We start from the raw sequence: 22,847 nt of genomic DNA on the forward strand, positions 1-22,847 counted from the left end.
AGAAAGCTGAGCAGCAAAAATTCAGACCAGGTTCTGAACCCACAGTTAAAAAGTAATAACTATAACAAGCTGATTTTCTATATATTAATATCATTTTAGCTTCCTTTGGGTGTTTATGGACTCATATTTTTGAGCAGATTTTATTAAGCAATGTGGGTAATTGTAGGATGCAGAGTACTTGGTAATGTGTCCAGACACCGTCAGCAATGAGAAAGAATTTTTCACACCTCTGTGTTAAAAAAAATTATGTGTCCTGACCCCATGTAAAATTTTAAATATCCGTGTAATGAGGTTGCAGTAGTAACAAGAAAAACCAAATTGTGTTTTGTTAAAGTTGTTAGTGGTTTTGAGGTTTTACAAAGAAACAGTCTTTACTTTTCATGCATATTCTTTGGAAGAACTTCTAATCCTGAGGAAAAGGTTCATCAGGGAGTTCAGTTTGCTTTTATTTAGCAAATACAATGTGCCGCTGAACCGCACGCGGATAATGTGAAAGTAAAACTTTCCCTGGTTTCTGCCTGGAGTAGCTCAGAGAGGGGATTGGGGTGGAATGGGGAGGCGGGAAGGTGAGCCCCAAGGAAGCGTGGCGGGCCCAGCCAGAGATCCCCGAAAGCTTCCTGGAGGAGGGGACGCCGGCCTGAAACAGTCAAGGTCCAGGATGCACAAGGTCTGGAGACTTGCTTGTGGGGATGCAGAGAAGCGTGCCTCTAATAAAAACATCACACTGTGTCCTGATAAGCTAGTGGATTGTCACAGCACGTCTCAATGGCCAGAAATTTTCCTAAAATGCTGCTAAGGTCCAACAGAAGAAAATGAAGTTTTCTTGTGGTATTGCATGTTAATGAAAATCTGCAGGTATGCTATGCTCTTAAAGATCTAACCAATTTTTTTAAAGTGGAGTTTTTATAATTTTTAGATTGCCTTAGCAGCAACCGTGCTTTGCTCTAGTTTTAGATTTAGGGATGAACTAACTTGAAAATTGTTCAAATGTTCAAAATTAGAATGGAGAAGGAAATGGCAACCCACTCCAGTGTTCTTGCCCAGAGAATCCCATGGACAGAGGAGCCTGGTGGGCTATAGTCCATGGGATCGAGAAGAAGAGTCGGACACAACTGAAAAACTAACACACACACAAAATTGGAATACCAGTTTCCTCCCCAACACATGTCTGAAAGAAACTGTACATGTTTGATGTAACTCACAACAGACACATCTATGTTTTCCCTCTTAATGTAATCTGTGAATTACTGTGCATTTATTCAAGGCTTAGAAAGGAACACTGCTGCTAAGTCACTTCAGTCGTGTCCGACTCTGTGCGACCCCATAGACAGCAGCCCAACAGGCTCCCCTGTCCCTGGGATTCTCCAGGCAAGAACACTGGAATGGGTTGCCATTTCCTTCTCCAATGCATGAAAGTGAAAAGTGAAAGTGAAGTCACTCAGTCGTATCCGACCCTCAGCGACCCCATGGACTGCAACCTACCAGGCTCCTCCATCCATGGGATTTTCCAGGCAAGATTACTGGAGTGGGTGCCATGGCCTTCTCCAGAAAGGAACACTACTACTACCTAATTTAGATACATTGTTGGCATTATGTATGAGTTTTCCAGGGTTGCCATAGGAAAATACCACAGACTGCATCGCTTAAACAGTAGGAATCAATTCTTTTCACAGTTGTAGATGTTGGAAATCTAAGACCAAGGTGCTAGCAGGATTGATTTCTCCTGAGCCTGTGTCCTTTGGCTTGCAGATGGCTCTCTTCTGTGTCCTCACATAGCCTTTTCTTTTTTTCCCCTGTGCTTGCACATTCTTGATGTCTCTTCCTTTTCTCATAAGAACACCAGTCATTTTGGACTAGGGCCCCATCCTTATGACTTCATTTAACCGTAATTATCTCTTTTTAGGCTCTATCTACAATTATAGTCAAATCAGGGCTTGAGGTTTCAACATAGGCTTTTTGGGGACCACAGTTCAGTCTACAACACGTTAGAACTATGTATGTTAAATTACAGTGGTATGATATATATCACAGAGACTGAAAAATGAAACTAGAAACTTAGAGACTTAGATTTACGTAAAGAAAATACCATGTATACAAGTTTCAAGACACACAAAAAGATTAAGGCAGAATGCACCATATTGAGGTATGGGGAATTACCTTAAATTTTCATAGATGTGACTTACACAAACCTTCCAAAAATTTAGCAATCCAAGAAATGTTTGTCAGTTCCTGTCACAATTAATGAAGTGTATATGTCATAATAGGTTGCCAAGGAAGTTGTCATACACCTCAAGTACTTCCTAGTCATCTTCATCCCTATGAGCATGTTTTGTTTTCAAAGCAAGAAGTCATCATGGGAGATCTTTTTTCTTTATTTTGGGAGGTGGATCCTCCCGCCATTCCTATAAGTTTTACCATTCCAAATCAAGATTATGAATGCCGGAAGGATGACTCTTGTGGGGTAATAGGGAACTTCCTGCTTTGGTATTTTGTCATTATACTGGTCCTGATGTTCTTCTCTCGGGCTTCTATCTGGGTAGGATATGATTTTTCATTTTAAATAATATATATTTAAATAAATTTACTGTATACTAGGGAATTTCCATAAAATAAATTTTACAGTGGTGAAACTAGTTTTTCCAAGTTTGTTTTCTAGTTTTGAAAATAATGCAGTATCATTCTAGAGGATCCAAAAATATAGAAAAGGATGAAGAAAATTTATCTACTGTTTCTTATTTCCTAGAGATAACCACTGTTAACATTTTGGAGTATGTTCTTCTAGTTCTTTTTTTTTTTGTATCATAGTATGTCTCTCTTCATATCTATTTTTTATCTTAGATGGTTTGCATTATGTTGTATAGATTTTCATATCTTGCTTTTATAAACTTAACATTATGTTGTAATACTTCATCAAATTATTTTCACACAGAAGAAGCACTCTTAATAACTGAATAATTTTGTCTTATGGTTGCACCATAGCAGATCTGCAGTTTTGAGACATTTAGATTGTTCTCAGTTGCTAAGTTCTCCACATGCTAAGTAAGCTGGGATAAAACTTCCCTGCTGGTTAATGACCTCCAAATTCCCTTTGTTACCATGTAATTCTAATCAAAGATTCCAAAGTTGTCATATTTATAGGATACATGTTGTGGGAATGAGGCAGTACATTATTCACACAGAATAAGATCCAGAACTAAACTAAACAGAGCTAAAGCCACCCCTCTGGACCACTACTAGGAGAAGAAAATGCCATCTTGGCCTTCTCTGTGGCTCAGATGGTAACGAATCTTCCTATAATGCGGGAGACCTGGTTTTGATCCCCAGGTTGGGAAGATTGCCTGGAGATGGAAATGGCAACGTACTCCAGTACTCTTGCCTGGAAAATCCTATGGATGGAGGAGCCTGGTAGGCTACAGTTCATGGGGTTGTAAAGAGTCGGACACAACTGAGTGACTTATACTGTCTTTCTTTCTTTCTTTCACCCGCTCCAGTATTCTTACCTGAAGAATTCCATGGACAGAGGAGCCTGGCAGGCTATTGTCCATGGTGTCACAGAGAGCTGGACGTGACTGAACAACTTTCACACACACACACAGGAGTGAGATAGTCCACTTAATCAGAGTTCTGATGCTCCCATATATTATGAGTAACCGAGGTCTTATAAGTCACTGATATGGAATCCTTGCTGGCTATTATTACCAGGCTGATGATTAATAAACCCACTACCATTTAGCCTTACAGCCAGAGCACTGGTCTGGCAATGGTCAGCTAGACTGAGTGCTATATCAGCTCTAGATGGATGGAGAGGAGGAGGCATATTTTGTCTGTGCCAGCTAGATTCCATTATAATAATCAAAGACTATTCTCCACCTCCTCCCCGTAAAAAGAAGTTTTATCTACAGTCTATATGCTTAAGGTAGATATTTTGCCAAAAGAATATTCAGAATACTGATAACTTATACAGGTCTTAGACTCTCTAGCTAACTACATTGAATTTGTCTAGACTGACAAGAAAAGCTACTTTAGAAAATTAATAAAAAATTGAAAATGACTCTTGACAGTTTCATCATGAAGACCATTTGAGAGGTCTAAGCTATTTCTCTGCTCCCATACTTGCACCAGCTTTTCGGAGTCATAGAGCAGTGAGCTTCAAGGACCTCAAATGAGCATATGGTCCAGCCTCCTCTTTGTAGGCAAGGAAGATATCAGTATCCTTCCTTTGTTTGTTTGTTGTTGTTGTTTTTTTCCATCGATAAAGCCCAAAGAGATTAAGTGACTTGTCCAATGTCATGAGTGGTTATGACAGAATAGACCCAGGTTTCCTGCCATATCATTTGTTTGTTTCATGGCATAGTTGAAATGTTGAATTATATCTATTCAGTGCTGATTAAAGTCCATGGGGTCGAAAAGAGTCGGATATGATTGAGCGATTGAACTGAACTAAGTGCTGATTAAAACCTTAATTATCTTAGAGGTTTTGTCTTTCTCTTTATACCCTTATGGCAGCTATAATCCATTCAACTGCTTCTTTTAAAGGGTCCCAGATTTGAAATCTGAGAACCACATGCGAGCTAGTCAAAAAGGATGAAATTTTTCCTTCACTTTGAACTTAATTTTCTCTGCTAAATTATGAACCTTTATTTACAAACCTTGAAGTAATGGTAAAATCATGATGGAAATGTGGTGACAATTATCCTCCAACATAAAGCACTCTGATCTCCTCTGGATTTGCCACCTTTTAAGACACAGGGACGAGGGAGCCTGGTGGGCTGCCGTCTATGGGGTCGTACAGTCAGACACGACTGAAGCGACTTAGCAGCAGCAAGACACATTTACCCTTTGGCTTTCATAGACTATATATGCTATATTTAGTTTATATGTTTAGTGTTTATTCGGACAGTGCTGGTATTTTTCCAAACAGTACCAGTCCCAGTCCAAGCTCCTCTTTTTGCATATGTGGAAGTGGAGCTTAGAAGGGGTTAAGTGGCTTGGTAAAATCCCAGTGGTAGAAAGGCAGAGCCATAGCCCAGAGCTCCCCACCGTCCTACCCTCCCCTTTGGGGCAGGCACTTCTGCTGTTTTCACTCAACTGAGTCACACCCAGAGACACTTAATAAAATACTTTTGGTAACCATAGTTCATATGATTCCACTTAGCTTGATGTAAAATCTTTCTTTTGATTTTGTGATTGTATTTTGATTTGACATCAACTCAAATATGGAAGCTTTCCATGAAAAGAATATAAACCTAACTTTTTAAAGTTCATAAACTTCTAATATCTTCATAATCATCTCTAAACATTTTACATTTAAAATAAGCCCACCCAAAAACATTCTTCAAAAGGTATCCTTAAAGAGGATTCCACTCAAAATTCTCAGAAAATTATTTCAGTAACTCAAAAAACAAAGAGGTACCTCATTAGAGAAACTTACCAAACTTTGTGAAGATGGAGTATTAAGAAAAGAATGGGCCAAAGATCTCAGACTGCAGTTATAAATACCCAAGTATGGTACTTTTCAATCCAAAGGTAGTTTGGCTTTCTACACAAATTCATTTTTCCCCTAACTGTAGACAGTTTGAAGGATTAGATGGAAAAGAAAAATCAGTTTCAACTCTCAAAGCCGCTATTGCTAACTCTTGTGTGCATTCCTTGGCAGTTCTTCTTTTCATCTTTTTAGCTAAGTTGTGATCATACTGCATATACAAATTTGCATCTTGATTTTAGATTAATATTATAACATTTATTTCCTCATGTTATGACATAGCCTTATTATAATAATTTTTATAACTAGACATGATATGATTATATCATAATTTAACTATTTCTACTTTTGAATCTTGTATTTATATTATCCTAATTACATTGGGAGAATATGTCTATACACTAAACTTTCTTTTGGAGTTTATTTCTCAGTGATAAAGTCCCAGAATTATTATGTGCCAAAAGTGTTATGAGTATTTCTAAAGTACTTGATATATTCTGAAAGAGTTGCTTTGTGTGTGTATTTTTTGGCAAAACAATTTTTAGCATCAAAAAGTGGAATCTTGATCTGAAAAATGGGACAAATATATTTATGGAGTATTGGGGCAGAATATTTGAAATTGGAATTATTCAAAGAAATCAATTTCTGCTGGTTGCCATTTTCACAAGTAATATATTATGCTTGCATTTTGGAGGAATGTTTCTGAAGGATTTAGGAGATAGTAAGTCTATAAATTCATATAAAGATCTTAAAGAATTATCATAATGTGACCTGTAAAATGTCCTTTAAAAAGTAATTTAAAACTAATCCTAGTACTATCATTTTTTTAAGATTGTGTTTTGTGTTAGTTGCTCAGTCGTGTCTGACTGTTTGCAACCCCATAGACTGTAGCCTTCCAGGCTCCTCTGTCCGTGGAATTCTCTAGATGAGAATACTGGAGTGGGTAGCCATTCCCTTCTCCAGGAGATCTTCCCAACCCAGGGATGAACCCAAGTCTCCCACATTGCAGGCAGATTCTTTACTGTCTGAGTCATTTTTAAATGACATTTAAACAGTATTTCTCTATAATGTCAGTGAGTTCAGGAAAACTTTATAACTTATAGGTTGTCATTGGTCTTATTTTCTCTCAATCTTTTTTCCATTTTGCTGTTCAAAACATTTTGGTAGATCATGCTGTCAAAGCATGGTGTTCTTAATGGGCTGCAGAAGTAGGATCACTATAATAGGAACTCAATAAGTATTTATTGGACCGCACTGACTGCTTAAAATTAGACTGTCAAAGCAAAAATGAGTGAAAAACGACCAACTGAGATCACTATTACTAATCTGTATTTCTGAAATAGATGTCTGAGAAGAAAAAGGATGAAGACAATGGGACAAGTACTTCACCAAGTAAAGGTAAGAGCCAGTACTTATTTGATGTTGGACTATGATGAAAAAAAAAATATGTGTTGGGTGTGGAAAGCAGACAACAGAGATAAACAGTCAAGAGCATTATAGAGCCTCCCCAGACCTCTGGTGGCCCATGAATGAGCACTTTGCTTTGGTGCAGAAGGACAGCTTAGCTACTTCAGCAGAGCTGCTAGAGGCTATGCATTACTGGTAGGTAGAGCTCGAGCTGTCTTTTCATTTCTCAGCATTCTCCCATCACACAGCTTGCCTTTCACACATAATTATTGCTAGTGTTTCTGGAAGACTACGAGCTATACATGACATCTTTTTGAATAACTTATAAGCAGTGGTGGAGAAGGAAATGGCAACCCACTCCAGTACTCTTGCCTGGAAAATCCCATGGACAGAGGAGCCTGGTAGGCTACAGTCCATGGGGTCGCAAAGAGTCAGGCACGACTGAGCGACTTCACTTCACTCACTTCATACTTTCTCACTGGAGAAGGAAATGGCAACCCACTCCAGTGTTCTTGCCTGGAGAATCCCATGGACAGAGGAGCCTGGCAGGCCACAGTCTGTGGGGTCGAAGAGAGTCAGACACAACTGGAGTGACTAAGCACGCACAAGCAGTGGTGTGCTGATAAGTCTTTAACAACTGGCTCTCCAAAAATGTGTGTGGTATATATCATTCAAAATTTTACTAGTATAAAGTATGTATATCAGATAATTTACAAATAATAAAATATATAATATACTTTATGGTAAATTCCATATAGACCACTGATTCTCACAAAGTACTTCTTTGATTTTGGCCACTTTCAGCCTTAGCCAACCTATAGTTACAACAGATAAATGGGTTTAGTCCCAATATGACTAAGGAATAGGACAAAAGAAACAGAAAGAGGTATGTTGGAACTTAACTTGGTTGTTAATGATGTGAGTGACTTCTTTGCTGAGCTAGATAATAGTTTTAGAATACTCTGGAAGAATATTTCCTCATTTTTGGTGCTGTTCACATTATAGCAGCTGCAGGCATGATACTTTTAAATGTTATCTGCATCAGTAACATATTCTCCACTACTTTGCATTGTGTGCCAAGTTGCTTCAGTCGTGTCCGACTCTTTGTGACCCCATGGACTGTAGCCCACCAGGCTCCTCTATCCATTGGATTCTCCAGGCAAGAATACCAGAGTGGGCTGCCATTTCCTCCTCCAGGGGATCTTCCCAACCCAGGGATTGAACCTAGGTCTCTTAAATCGCCTGCATTGGTAGGCAGGTTCTTTACCACTAGTGCCACCTGGGAAGCCTGTCTAGACGATCTACAGAACCTGTCTAGACAAATCTACATAAATGAAGACCTGATTCTTAGTGCTTGTTGATTTTTATCCCATCAAAACTACTTTCAGGTTACCAACATAATGTCTGGAGAAGGAAATGGCAACCCACTCCAGTATTCTTGCCTGGAGAATCCCAGGGATGGGGGAGCCCGGTCGGCTGCCGTCTATGGGGTCGCACAGAGTTGGACACGACTGAAGTGACTTAGCAGCAGCAGCAGCAGCAGCAGCAGCAGCAGCAGCAGCAGCAACATAATGTCACTGAACATGGGAGTTAGGAAGAGATGTATACCAGCGCATCATTACATAGTATTTTTAATATCCAGAAAGAACAGACATAAACAGTAGCTTCAAGAGCAAACCTCATAATGAAGTGTAGTAAAATAATTAAGGAAGTGATGAGTTTTGAGTATTTACTATATTTATTTGTAGCAAATTGATTTAGTGGTAAGCATGTATAATTTAATTTTTACTAATGGCTACATTTAACAGCCGTCTCGCAAAGTTCTGGAAAGTTTATCATTTCTTGTGAGCTGGCTGGTATGAGCCAAGTCCAGTACACCAGTGTATACAGAGAAAATCCTTTTTCATTTTCTGCTACCCAAATCACATTCATATACACACTTCAATCTGTCCAGTGGCTAGGACTCTGATCTTTCAATACGAGGGTCCTTGGTTTGATCCCTGGTTGGGGAACTAGATCCCACCTGCCACAACTAAGACCCTGTGCAGCCAAATAAGTAAATAAAAATATATTAAAAAAAAAAAACCATCAAGGCAAAAGTTAAAAGGGTCCTCCTCAGAAAGGTTTGGAGACCTTTCCGTTGATATTATTTCAAGGGTCCATGAAACTTCAAAGGTAATATGTCAAGCATCTGTTTGATCCTTTTGGTTTTTAGGAGTTTGGGTATGGCACTGGAAAATGAAGTCAGCTGCCAACACTTGCAAATGAGTGGGGAAAAGTGGTGGCTTGGCAAATGGCAGCAAAGAGTGAGCCACACCATAGGCTTCCTTTTTAGTTAAGATGAGGTTATAGTAACCAAAAATGTGCCTAACTTGTTGATTTCTTTCATTGTTGTTAGAAAGCAAAGATATTTCCAATAAGCGGCGAGGCAAAGAGGGTGCCTGGGATTCTTTGCAAATGATGAAAAAACCAAAGCAGAGCCAACTTACCCCTGTAACTGACTCAGAAGTGGCTTTGGTCAATGCCTGTCTTGAACAAAGACGAGCAAGGCGCTATTCTGAATTCGGTCAAGTGAATCGGACCCAACATGACAGTGATACAACTGAGTGTGACAGTGAAGAATCTAACTCTGGAGCCTCCTCATGGAAGGAGAGTGAAAGTGAACCCCACCCATCACCAGCCAGTATTAAGAAGAGAAAAACAACTCAGAGGCAAAGGAATATGGGAGGTTACCAAATCAGGGAAAGGCCCTGCCTCCACTGCAAAGCCATGAGAACCAATGAATGGCTAACTCGCCATTTCCTTCAAAATGCTTCAGTAACAAGCTCAATGAAGGGAGATGAAAATTTTGGACTTGATATTAAGACAAAATTCAGTAAATTTTGATTTTATCAAGTCCTTACCTCACTTGAAGCCAAATGAAAGAGATGAATAAAACATGAAAAGTCACCAGAGGTCTAGATGAGGAGGCTTTTACAATAAAGTCTCTCTACTAACAACAAAAACATTCTTGGAACCCAAGAGGTAAAATTTCAGATAATTCTTTGTCCAAAAACAGGCCAGTGAATTTGTTTATGGCACCGCTGAAGCATCAGAGATCTGTATCCACTATGATTTTTTTTATGCAAAAGAGCACAAGACAGATATTTTATGCCTTGAGTGTATGTATTTTGTTAATGTCTGTAATACAAATAAGGAAGGTCTTTGAAAATATATTTATGTTTAGAAACCACTTAAATTTATTCATATGTTTTGATTATCCAGTTGACTGAATGAATTAGGGAATGTTGGTTGGAATAGAATTGGCCCCAATTCCCCAGATCCATATTTACAGGTGAGTCTACCTGAGTTGTATATTTTTTTGGCAGCGCAGCTTGTAGATCAGTTCCCCGACTGGGGATTGGACCTGGGCCCTCAGCAGTGAGAGCATGGCATCCTAACCATAGAGTCCTAACCACTGGACCACCAGGGAATTCCCTACATGAGCTGTATTGTTGCATATGTGTCAGCTTGGGGCTGGTGACAAGGAGCTGGAATGAGGCCTGATTCCTACAGTAGACCAGAAGGACAGCTGAGCCATGGGCTATCCTCGCTTATTGCAACTGGGGAGAGAAATCAAGCTCAACTCCAAATCAGCAAATTCAAGTGGGGGTTTGTAGCCAAGGGAAGAGTATCAGTGGATGGGATAGAAAATTCCTACAAGGAACCACCAGAGGTAGGAGAATTTGTGCTAAACTGACCTAGCATGATTCTTGCAAAAGGCAGACCAAGGACTTATACATCAAAAGTGGAGGATGAGGAACTGATCAGATGTCAAGGGTGATCAGACATCAAGGGTGGGAAACACTAAATTTACTTAACAGAATTCTTGCAAAAACTGGTCTGGGCAGCCAAAGGCAGGATGGGCACCAAGGGTGAGATCAGGGTAAGAAGAAGGCTCAGAGGAGACTAACTAGAATTTGTCAAAGAAAGAGTCTTTACTGAAAGTGAGTCTCAATCCAGATATACTTGGGCTAAGTTTTCCAGTTAGGTGGGGACCCCAGTGTGGGGCCGGGAATTCAAGCAGAGATGGTAGATAGTTGGCCATTCGGGAGGATGGCAGAACTCCAACTGGGATACAAAATAAGACCCAGATCCCAGAGAAGAGTCTGGCAAAGACAAGCCACAAGGGCTCTGCTCACTTAAGAAGGGCTTAAGTGTTCAGGAAAGATTTGGATACCACATTGATAAAGACTGCAGCTTAATACCAAGAACTGAGCCTTTTATGGGGTATTGGGAGAGATACAACAGAGCTATGACTGTGGACTTGGAGGTTACTCCTGATGACTTCAGGTTCCTTAACTGATGCCAACAAGGAGACCAGGGAGGCGATGTGGGAGCCCCAGCCATTGGAGCTAGGCCCCTGGAATCCAGGACATGGGGTGTCATTTCTGAGCTTTTTTGTAGAGACTGTCTTAACCATATTTCCTCAGGGTTCGAATTGGTCTGAGGCTGCAAGTGAAAAGCAGGACAGCTTCAAGATTTGACCTGGGCATCAACCTTTTCCACAAAGACTTCCTTTACTTCTTGATATCGTCCTCCACTTTGTCCCCTCAGGTGTAACCTGTGCCCTCCCTTATGCTCCAACGTACCTTGAAATGTTCTCTATCTCAGCACCTGTAACATTTTTTTTTTTTAAGGGAAATTGGGGGCTCTTAGGTAATGAGGTTTTAAATTTTTTTAAAATTTATTTTTGGCTGTGCTGAGTCTTTGTTGCTATGTGTGGGCTTTTCTCTAGTTGCAGCGAGTGGGGGCTATTCTCTAGTTGTGGTGCATGGGTTTCCCCTGGTGGCTTCTCTTACCGCAGAGCACAGTCTCTCAGGCATGCAGGCTTTAGTAGTTGTGGCTCACAGGCTTAGTTGCCTTGTGGCACGTGGCATCTTTCTGGACCAGTGGTCGAATCTGTGTCCCCTGCATTGGTAGGTGGATTCTTAAGCAATGGACCACCAGGGAAGTTCATCACTCTTAGCATTTTAATGCCTGTATTTATTTGCAAGACCCTCTGTCATTTATATATATGTCCCTGGGTTGGGAAGATAAATATATATATATATATGACATATATATATATACACATATATACACACACACATACATATATATACACATATACATATATATATATATACATATACACACATATACATATACATGTACATATATATATATGTAACTTTAAAGGTACAGTCCATGACTTATCTTTGTATCTCTCTGACCCTGCACAGTGCCAAACAACATGATAGATAAATAATTTAGTTGAATTAATATGCAAAGGAATTCATGAATGCAAAAAAGAGAAACTGAGGAATGTAGAGGCAAAGAAAGCAGAGGAGCCAATACCTAAAATTTAGTGAATGATTCTGATATTTCTAACTTGATATGATCAAGATGCTTGTTACCTTGTTTATTTAAATAGCACCCAAATAATCAAACCCCAAGTACCAAAAACAAATGAAAAAATAAAAGGCTCAAAATATAGTAGTGAGTTGCGGGAGCAGGATTTAAATCTGAGTCATCTGACTTTGGAATTTGGGCTCTTAATTACTGTGGTCTTAACCACTATTCTCTGAAGCTGGAAAATCCTGATTTCAAGGTAAGTCAATTACCACCTCCTACACAGCCATAAGTGATTTTTAAAAAAAGCGTTAGTCACTCAGTTGTGTCTGACTCTTAGCGACCCATAGACTATAGCCTGCCAGGTTCCTCTGTCCATGGGTTTCTTCAGGCAAGAATACTGGACTGGGTTGCCATTCGCTTCCTAACCCAAGGATCGAACCCAGATCTCCTGCATTGCAGGTGGGTTTTTGACCAATCCGTCTGAGTTTCCCTGATAGCCCAGTTGGTAAAGAATCTGCTTGCAATGCAGGAGACTCCAGGTTGATTCCTGGGTTGGGAAGATCCCCTAGAGAAGGGATAGGCTACCCACTCCAGTATTCTTGGGCTTCCCTGTGACTCAGCTGGTAAAGAATCTGCCTGCAATACAGGAGACCTGGGTTCGATCCCTGGGTTGGGAGAGGCTACCCACTCCAGTATTCTGGCCTGGAGAATTCATAGTCCATGGGGTCTCAAGGAGTCAGACACGACTGAGAGACTTTCACTTCACTTTCACTGGGCCACCAGGGAAGCCCCATATCCAAGCTGATATAATCTCATCAGGAAAAGGAGGACAATGACAATTTTCCAGATAATAGAGTAAGTGACCATGCCCCAAATGTTTTGCTTGTGGATCCAAAAATATAACTGATGAACTACTATCCAAAAAGTCATTTATATCAAAGATTGCTACTTTTCATGGTCTCAGGTCAAAGTTGGGGGTGAGTGATGGCTGTATATTGGAAGAAGGAATCATGGACAAGTTAAATCAGGGGTTATAAATATGAAGGAGTTAGTCAGGATAGTTTGTAAGTACATTAAACCCAAAGCAGAGACCAAAAATAGCTGGAAGGACAGCCAAAGCCAAGGAGAGAAATACACTGAATCAAAGGAATAAGGCAAGGACAAGGACATGGAAGGGTGAGGAGCAAAAGCATGGCCAGGCTCACTGGAACTGTATTAATAAGTGAGGTATAGAACATGTGAAGTGGGAGAGAGTTCATGAAACTAAGGTTGCAAATACTAGTTTTGGCTTGGTGTTGATTGTACGCAGAGCCTGTGTGAGCTGTCAGGGTGTCCCTTGGGCTCTATAACAGTCCCTTCTTCAGTCTGTCCTTGCTGAATGGGATAAATTTAGCCACATCTGGTTTTTATGGTAGAAGGTTGTAACCTGTTCGGGTGGCTTGCTTGTGGGGAGGCATGGAATTCTTGGGCTTACTTCCTATCTGTTGCCCATCATTGCAACTAAATGACCAGAACTGACCTTTGTAGGAATGTCCACCTACATCAAGCATCACAACTCTTGTTAGGAACGGTGAAGGAGGGAACTAAGGGATTCATTGAAGATTCTAACTGGGATAGATATAGTGAAAAATGATAGCATACACACAGGAGATGTTTGGAGAGAGGTTGGGGAGTAGGGGAACTGGAAAGTATGGCTACACTAGGTAGTCTCAAACTCTGAACCTCTCTGTCTTTCAAAGACCGGATGTTGTGGTTTGGGTGGGAGGGGAAACAAGCCAGTAGGTTAAACCAATAATAACAGCAACAGTAATAATACTGATCACAGATGACATTTAGAGAGTGTTTGCTATATGGCAGGCATTAAGTAAGCATTTTATAAGGATTAGTTTACCCTTCACAAGCCTGCATCCAGTTTTATGGATGATATAACCGAGGTTCAGGGAAATCAAATGATATACCCAAGATCATGTAGCTGGTGAGTGTCTTGGATTTTGTCTGATCCCAAAGATTTTGTTTTTATGGTGGTGATAACATATTACCCATGTTCTTAATGGAGAGCAATTAGATAAGAACTTGAGAGACGAGACACCAAATACCAAACTGAGTCCAGAGACTAGAGAAGGACTGTTCATGGAAAATGGAGCCAAGAGCCAGAAATTGAGCTGAGACAGGAGCGATTAAGTGAAGCAGGATAGGGCTCACACTGTTGAGTGGAGAGGCCTGACAGCATCATCTTGTCTCACCTGCAGTGGGTAAGCCTGGATGACTATCAGTAGATCAGGCAAAAACTCAGGGTAGACTTTTGAAAAAAGAAGGGAAATAGAAACTTAGCTGGAAGGGTAGATGAAGGTAGGAATGAGCTTTTTAGTGAATGTTGAGAAACAGGAGGCAGTAGTGACTAGAGCAGCGAGGTTCATGGGCAAGGATTTGAGAGAAGAATGGGGGGAGAAAATCAGATAGCTACAGTTCCTTCTATTATTACTGACCCTCCTATCTCAGGTCCCCAAAAGGGTCCTCCTGCCTTGTGTCATTGGAACCAACAGAATGAGGCTGAGCTGGGTTCAGAAGTAGAGGGACGCTGTGCTCTCCCGTCAAAGAATGGAGAGGTGGCAACTCGTGCCTCTGGAGTCCACACACTTCCCAAGAGGCCCTGGGCGGGGCTGCACAGAGGGATCTTGTCAGCAGTGATGGGGCGGAGATCTTGCAGCGTGGGTACGGCTGCTGTGCGCCAAGCTCCAGGTTGCACTGCCGGGAGCAGGGGGTCTGCACACGGCCCACTCTGCCGCCATCTTGAATTGCAGTGTTGGGAGCAGAGCTTCTGCACAGGGCCAGCCAAGCTGAGGTTTCCGAACAGCCATTTTTCATAGAAACTCTCGGCTGAAGTGATGCGTGCGAGGCAGCACTCCATGAGCAAGTGAAACTAGACAAAGCACAAAGGAAAGGAAAGACGTGGGGGAAAAAAAGGTTACACTTTATTACCAAGATTTTATTTTTATTTTCTAGGAATTTTTAACGGGCTTTTCTGGTGACATCACCACTCACCCAGTTCTCTCACAAAAGAATACTATCTCCCAACAGATTCTAGGGTGCATGCGAGCTTCCTAAGTCGCTTTGGTCCTGTCTGACTCTTTGCGCCCCTATGAACCATATCCCGCCAGGCTCCTCTGTCCATGGGATTACCCCGGCAAGAATACTGGAGTCGGTTGCCATTTCCTCCTCCAGGGAATCTTCCCCACCCAGGGTTTGAACCCGTGTCTTTGATGTCTCCTGCATTGGCATGTGGGTTCTTTTCCACTAGTGCCACCAGATTCTAGGGTAGTGTTTCCAAAACAGTGACCCATTAATAGATTATGAAATTAATTTAGTTGGTAGTAACTAACGTTTATTAAAAAATAAACAAAATAAGGATAAGTATTGTTTTTGTTTCAGTGTGTGTACCAAGTTGCAATCACTGTAAAATGATTGGATATTTCTATCCTCTGGTAGGATAGAAAATAAAAGCCACCGCTCTGGAATAGTTTTTTTTTTTGGTCAATTTTCTGTATTTGCCAGCTATTCCACTAAGTCAGTGGAGGCAGGTGTCACTCTACGCATTCGTGGTTGTTGTATGCTAGTAATTAGTAAATCTTCACTTACCCTATAGGATGGACCGACTGTCTAGATTAGTGAAAAGCTTGAATTAAATTATACGACTTTGAAAGAACTTAAGATTTATTATTTTCAAATAGAGTAAGTGAAAGCAAGCTAACCAACTGTTGCTTGGTACACTGGGGTGGATTTTGCCTTGGTGAATAAACAGGAGTAATTTGTAATTGACATTTCAAAGAAGCCTTAGAAACAGGCCAGCCTTTGTTTAAATCATAATTACCCTGTTTGTATGTAAAAGGATACTTCTAAAGCTTTTCAAAACAACTGGTTCTTTTAAGTAGATAATTATTCCCTTTCCAATCTTGTTTATACTATTCAGAATTGCAGTGAACTCTTTTTTTTTTCCATAGATAGTACAAAGGTTAACTTCAGCCAGCCCTTCCTCAAATTATCACAAATTCCCAATTAGTGAATTCTAAACAGGGTTTCCCCTGTAACAATATACCAAAGACTTGTATGATGTGTTCTTTATTGCTTTGAATAACATCTGACAAGTTTCCAAGTACCAGGCCACCTGGATATTCTCTATCTGTCAGGAACATGTGGTCACAGAGGTGCACTGGAGGGTAAGAGGAAATACAAATCAGGCGCAAACATGCAGGGCAGTAAAGGAGACAAAAGGGAGAAAAGGCCCCTTCTCTCTGTCTATTTCTTTCCAGTATCTAATATATACCAACTGAAGTGTTCATTTGTAGGCACTTTATAGTGTAAAGAAGAGTTGCAATTTATATCTAAATTTAACAAAGCTACAGATGGAAATAGAAAACTAAACCTTTTTGTATGCATTCCGGCAGTTATTAGAGGGGGTTCAAGAGAAGCTGGCAGAGAAAGCACATATTACAAAAAAATTATACTTTTCTTTTTTTGTAAAACTTATCCCTCACTGCAGATTTCCACTTAGTGTGCAAAAGGAAATGCATGAAATACTTAAAATTTTTATAATCCCAGACAATCCGGTTTTCTAGTTCTTATCTTTTATCTTCTGAGCTTGGCCTCTTTCATAGGCAGATCCTCGGTCTGCCTGATTACAGGGGCCTGTTGTCTGTAATTGTCTTTGTTTATTAGGGCCCTCTGTCACCATGAAGTTTTCGTGTGTTCAAAATCTTGATTTAGCAGTGAGAACATCAGGCAGGGAGCCAACTCTGCTACTAATTAGTGTAAATCAAAAGGGGGAAGCAGGGAGATAAAAACCAGGTCCCCGTGGAAGGGGCTGCAGCCAGGGTTAGTAAGACTGATGTGGCAGGTCAGAGAGTTGAATGAGACAAAAGGGCTTAGAGAAATGAGACTTAGGGCCAGAGTCTTTTGTGTCTTTTCTTTGATTGCACCCCTTCAGATACAGCAAGAGTCTGTGGTAGCCTCCACTGATTGTTCTCCTTCTCCTTCTGTTAGCAGCTTCCCATTTTGTCCCTTTCTTCCCCTTCCCTCATAGGACTTAGGTCCCAGCTGGTCTAAGTCAATTAAGGTGGTTCCATTCCACTTGTCACCGAGTGGCGTGTGACCTAATTCTGGAAAGGGACACTTGCTAGTGGGGACATTCTGGGAAAAGCTTCTTTGGTCTTAGAAAAGGCAAAATGGTCCCTTTCTGTTTAGCAGATGAAATTGTCACTTCAACTGTGACAGCTACCTGTTTCCATAAGGACATTAGTCTAAACATATTGGAGTGAGACTATGGAAAACCTAGATCCTGAGCTGCTAAATTACATTCTGGAAACATCCTACTTTTGGACTTCTTGTTGGGCAAGAAATTTTCCCTTAAACATTTTAAGTTGGCTTTTCTTGCAGCTGTTTTGGAGTCTTAGTCATCTTTTTCCTCTATAACTTTTAGAACAACTCCTTTTGCCTATTATAAAGTGCTCAGACATTAAATAAATGCTAAATAAGACATGTACTCCTTTGATGGAGCCTGTGGTGGTGTTAGTAAGAGCAGTTAATAGCTGAGAAAAGATCTTTATAAATGTTGTGGGTTTTTTGAGTTGACTGTTTCATCCCTGTTCTTTTCCATCAGTTTCCTCCCACCCCCGCCCTGATTCTCATGCATGTTGTTACAGTGTGATCCTGCCTGTTTCCACCCCTTCATCTTACCCAGGTATTGATTTCAGTAGAACTTTCTTCCAACCAAAATTCCTTCCTGAGAATTTGGAATTGGGAACAGGAAAGAGATCAGTCTTTTTAGGTGACTGGACTTAGAGCAAGTTTTCACATTTCCCTTTATGTAGATTGGAAACCAGGGAAAGTAGGTTGCAACAAGAACAAAAGAATGACACAGAGAAGGGCAGAGAGATGCAATGGAAAGTTCTGATGGTTTTCAAGTCTCTGGTTCCAGTTAATTCCCAAGGTTCATCTGTTTGCCCACTTAGAGGCATCATGACACTTCACTAGCTGAATCTTATAAGTTCCCCTTTTTGCTTATGTTAACTTGAGTGAATTTCTTTTACTAGAGACTAAAAGAATCCTTAAAATAGTGGTATGCTGGTAAATGTTTAACAATTGTTTTTGTTAAAAGCCTTGATTTTGTAGCACTTGCTGATTTCTATGATATAAATACTCCCACTGTAGCTTATTTCAAATTACCTAGCCACCTTCCCACACTTGATTGCTCTGCCTGAAACACCAGTCACCAAGTCTTCAAATATTGGTCTCTTCAAATGTTGAAATGCCCCTCAATTTTAAGACCAATTTCAAAGCTCACTCCTCTAATATTTCCTGTGGATCTCCCAGGAAAGTTGGGTTCCCATAGTTGAGACCCCTATGTGTGTATGTATAGCCCATCTTGTTGTCATGAACCCCCAATCTTTCCTCTCATAGGTTTGATGTTCAAAAACTGGAATTTTTGGACAATGTGCATTGACACTCCTAAACCCCAGAACTTGGATTTTTGTACTTGAGCTCATGAAAGAACATTTCAGATGCATTGTTTAGGTTCAGTGATTTCAGTATCTTGGTGCACTGGTAATTTGTACACCTATTTGAATAGTTACTCCTTGACATTTATACATGAAAAAATGAATGTGTTGATGTTAGTGATAAGAAGAGTGTATCATAAATTTAGTTCATGAGACAAAGCTGGAAATCACTGGACACATTTGAAGGGGTATGTTTTAGCATCAGTTAGTCCAGTCTAGGGGTTAAGCCTGTTGACTTTGCTTATTTGTGGGAAAAAAAAAATCAGAATTAAAGAACACATATAAGGTGCTGGAAAATATATTCTTGAAGACTATATTCTGAAAGGTGATGTGATCTAATTCCTTATATGAGAATTGAGTCCAGATGGAACAAAATTGAAAGACAAAACAAGAAAACTACAAAAGTACTAGAAAAACACACCAATAAAAAGTTTCCTAATCTCAAGTAGGGAAGACTTTTCCAAGCACAATACAAAGTCTAGACGCCTTAAGACAGAAGACAGATACTTGGACTGAATAAACCTATTTAAACTTTCATAGAGAGAGAGAGAGAGAGAGAATTGGAAAAAAAGAAAAAAAAACTCAATAAATAAAATGAAAAGACAAACTGGGAAAATTTTTGTAAGAAAATTAGGGCAGATCTTAATATCCCAAATACATAAAGAGTTTTAAAAATAAGATAAAGTCAAACAAGTTAGTAGAAAAATGGTCAAAGTATATGAATAGAAAGTTCATAGATGAGGAATGCCAAATGACAAAAAAAAAGTACACAAAAAGTTGTTCAACCTCACAAATAACTAAAGAAATAAAAACTAAAACTGAAATATTTTTATTTCAGATTTGTGTAGATCTAATGTGTGATGATACTAATATTGGGAAGCTGTGGAAAGCAGGCCCTTTCGAAGCAATGTTGGTGGGAAAGAAAATTGGTATAATTTGTTTGGAGGACAACCTGGGAATATAAAAAATGATCATACTCTGTGACCTAGCAGTTCCACGATTAAGAATTGGTAACATCCTTTCAGATGTGAAAAAAAAAAAAAAATGTAGATACATACTTAAGAATATTCACTGAAGTATTATATACTTGCTTAGGTTGCCAGATTCCCAAAATCTACTTTTTAGAAATGACATTTTTATTATGTGCTTTCTGATTAGAAATACTCATGTGCATTGTATGAAATTCAAATAATGCAATTTTGTTAAAATGGAAAGAAAATTCTACCCTAAAGATGATAACTAACAGTTATGCTAACAGTTCAATGCATATTATTTCCAGGCCATTTTTGAACATAAACATATGTAATAAGTTGAACCCTTGCTTTCTCTAAACTTAGGAATGGGTTGGATTCAGATAAATATTTTGAGATGTATTTCTCCTCATCCCAACTCTTACGAGCTATCTGAAACTTACAAGCTGAATACATTCAGAAAGCTTAATATCCTTCACTATCTAAATTTACTAACCGAACTTTAATTTTTGCTGTCTAAATTCAGAAATAGATAAATTTAGATAGCCAGAGATAATTGTATGAATCTTTTTCCACAAAAGTTGAATTTTAATATATACTATTCAACAACTTGCTTTTTTTTTTTTTTGGCTTATAAATATACTTTTGACATCATTCCATCTAAGTTCATAAAGACCTATCTCATATCTTTTTCATGGTCACATAGCAGTCCATTGTTTAGTCACTCAGTTGTGTCTGACTCTTTTGTGATCCTGTGGGCTGTACCCCACCAGTCGCTTCTGTCCACAGGATTCTCCAGGCTAGAATACTGGAGTGGGTTGCCATTTCCTTCTTTAGGGGATCTTCCCCACTCAGGGATCGAACCTGCATCTCCTGCATTACAGGCAGATTCTTTATCACTAAGCCACAGGAGAAGCATTCTATTGCATAGCTCTATCCCTTGGACTGCAAGGAGCTCCAACCAGTCCATTCTGAAGGAGATCAGCCCTGGGATTTCTTTGGAAGGAATGATGCTAAAGCTGAAACTCCAGTACTTTGGACACCTCATGCGAAGAGTTGACTCATTGAAAAAGACTCTGATGCTGGGAAGGATTGGGGGCAGGAGGAGAAGGGGATGACAGAGGATGAGATGATTGGATGGCATCACTGACTCAATGGACGTGAATCTGAGTGAACTCCGGGAGTTGGTGATGGACAGGGAGGCCTGGTGTGCTGCAATTCATGGGGTCGCAAAGAGTCAGACACGACTGAGCAACTGAACTGAACTGAACTGATCATTTATTGAATGAGTTTCTTATTGATGAGCATTTTTTGGTAACCTTAGTTTATGTACTGACATAGAAAAGTGTCTAAGTGAGTTATACATGTGTATGTAGAATGTATATGTATTTCTTTTGTCTTTCCTTCCAGCTCTAAGAATTCATAAATATGTGTATTGGGGTTTTTTGGTTTGTTTTAAAATTTCAATCAGGTCCTATTTCTCTTAAACATGTGTGTGTGCCAAGTTGCTTCAGTAGTGTCAGATTCTGCAGCCCTATAGGCAGTAACCCACTAGGCTCCTCTGTCCATGGGATTCTTCAGGCAAGAATCCTGGAGTGGTTGCTATGCCTTCTTCCAAGAGATCTTCCTGACCCAGGGATTGAACCCTCATCTCTTATGTATCCTGTATTGGCAGGCAGGTTCTTTACCAGTAGTACCACCTGGGAAGCTCAAGAATGTATAACTTTTAGAGTTGCATGGTTTGGTTCTTAATTATAAGATATATTATAATTATACTTTTAATGTGTCCATGTTAGTTGCATCTCTCCATCTACAGTAAACTGTAGTCCTTTGAAATTGCAGGAATTGTCTTCACTTCTGTGTTTTCCAAAATGCCTATAAAAGTGTTCAGCACTCACTTTGGAAAACAGTTTGGCAGATCCTAAAAGAGTTAAACATAGAGTTACCCTCGGACCCAGAAATCCACTCTTTTACTTATTTAAATTTAAATCTGATTAACAATTCTATGTCTCTTTTACATCAACTATAGTTTTTTTTTTTTTAAACCTTTTGACCCCCTTTGCCCAAATAATACATTTTTTGAGCAAATCAGGTTTTTTTTTTTATTCTTCAAAAAAAGTTTCTTGGCATTTAAAATATAATCTTGATGAAGATCTTGAAAGAAAATTACTAACTGAAATAATGTCACTGACATCTTTTTAAAAATTTTAATTCTGTAAATGTTATATACAAATAAAGCAACTGCTAAATTCCACAGGTGTAAAAATTACATATCTATTGCCATTGTTTGACAATTTCATCAAGAGAGTATAGATGAGAGCTTAGCCTGAAAGTTAAAAACACGTCTTTTTTTATTTGGATTTTCTCAGGGGAAATAGCCTACAACAATGCATCTTCTGTTTGAGCATGTTTCAGGCTCTCCCCTGAGCCTGATCTTCTCCATATATGACGGGAAGAAGTGTGGAAAAGTAAATGTAACAAGTATTTGTTTTAGTGAAACCTTTAGAACCCATGTCTGAGCCTGGATTGGACACTAAGCCCAGGGATTTATAAAGGCCAAGCCTGCCCTCTGAGGTTTCAACCCTTGATATTCCCTATGCGTTGAGAAAAATAATGACTTCACCTTTGGTGGTTTTTTTTATCATTTTTAATTGAAGTATAGTTGATTTACAATATTACATTTATTTCATATGTACAGCATAGTGATTCAGTATTTTTGCAAATTATACTCCCTTATAAGTTATTACAACATAATATATAGTATATATATTATAGTAAATATATAGTATATATTTGTTGCTTAATTTATTTGAAGTTAAAAAGTTGGATAGTATATATAGTCTATCTAAAATTTTATAAAAGAAAAAAATAACCTGGTTAATATATACCTGGAAAATAATTCTGATAAAATGTATATAACCAACTGGTAAGATCCCTTGAATTAGGAAATGGCAACCCACTCCAATATTCTTGCTTGGGAAATCCCATGGACAGAGGAGCCTGGTGGGCTGTAGTCCATGGGGTTGCAAAGAGTCGGATGACTTAGCAACTAAACAACAA

The 22,847-nt window shown here is 39.4% G+C and overlaps 1 protein-coding gene across 1 annotated transcript; it reads left to right on the forward strand.

The window, feature by feature from the left end:
- The first annotated feature begins 2,353 nt into the window (after window positions 1-2,353).
- On the forward strand, window positions 2,354-9,775 carry SSMEM1 (serine rich single-pass membrane protein 1). The gene is made up of 3 exons (XM_004008062.3): window positions 2,354-2,536; window positions 6,826-6,880; window positions 9,288-9,775. The coding sequence occupies exons 1-3, from the start codon at window positions 2,354-2,356 to the stop codon at window positions 9,773-9,775; spliced, it is 726 nt and encodes a 241-aa protein (XP_004008111.2).
- The last annotated feature ends 13,072 nt before the right edge of the window (window positions 9,776-22,847 follow it).

The sequence above is a fragment of the Ovis aries genome, chromosome 4 (assembly GCF_016772045.2).
Source record: "Ovis aries strain OAR_USU_Benz2616 breed Rambouillet chromosome 4, ARS-UI_Ramb_v3.0, whole genome shotgun sequence".
In the NCBI taxonomy this organism is placed as follows: domain Eukaryota; kingdom Metazoa; phylum Chordata; class Mammalia; order Artiodactyla; family Bovidae; genus Ovis; species Ovis aries.

What these genes read in the sequence shown, in the direction of transcription:
- SSMEM1 (XM_004008062.3), top strand. Translation starts at nt 2,354, where the DNA reads ATGGGAGATCTTTTTTCTTTATTTTGGGAGGTGGATCCTCCCGCCATT. An exon ending in TCTCTCGGGCTTCTATCTGG is followed by an intron (nt 2,537 to 6,825) that starts GTAGGATATGAT and finishes TTTCTGAAATAG; the next exon opens with ATGTCTGAGAAGAAAAAGGA. An exon ending in AAGTACTTCACCAAGTAAAG is followed by an intron (nt 6,881 to 9,287) that starts GTAAGAGCCAGT and finishes CATTGTTGTTAG; the next exon opens with AAAGCAAAGATATTTCCAAT.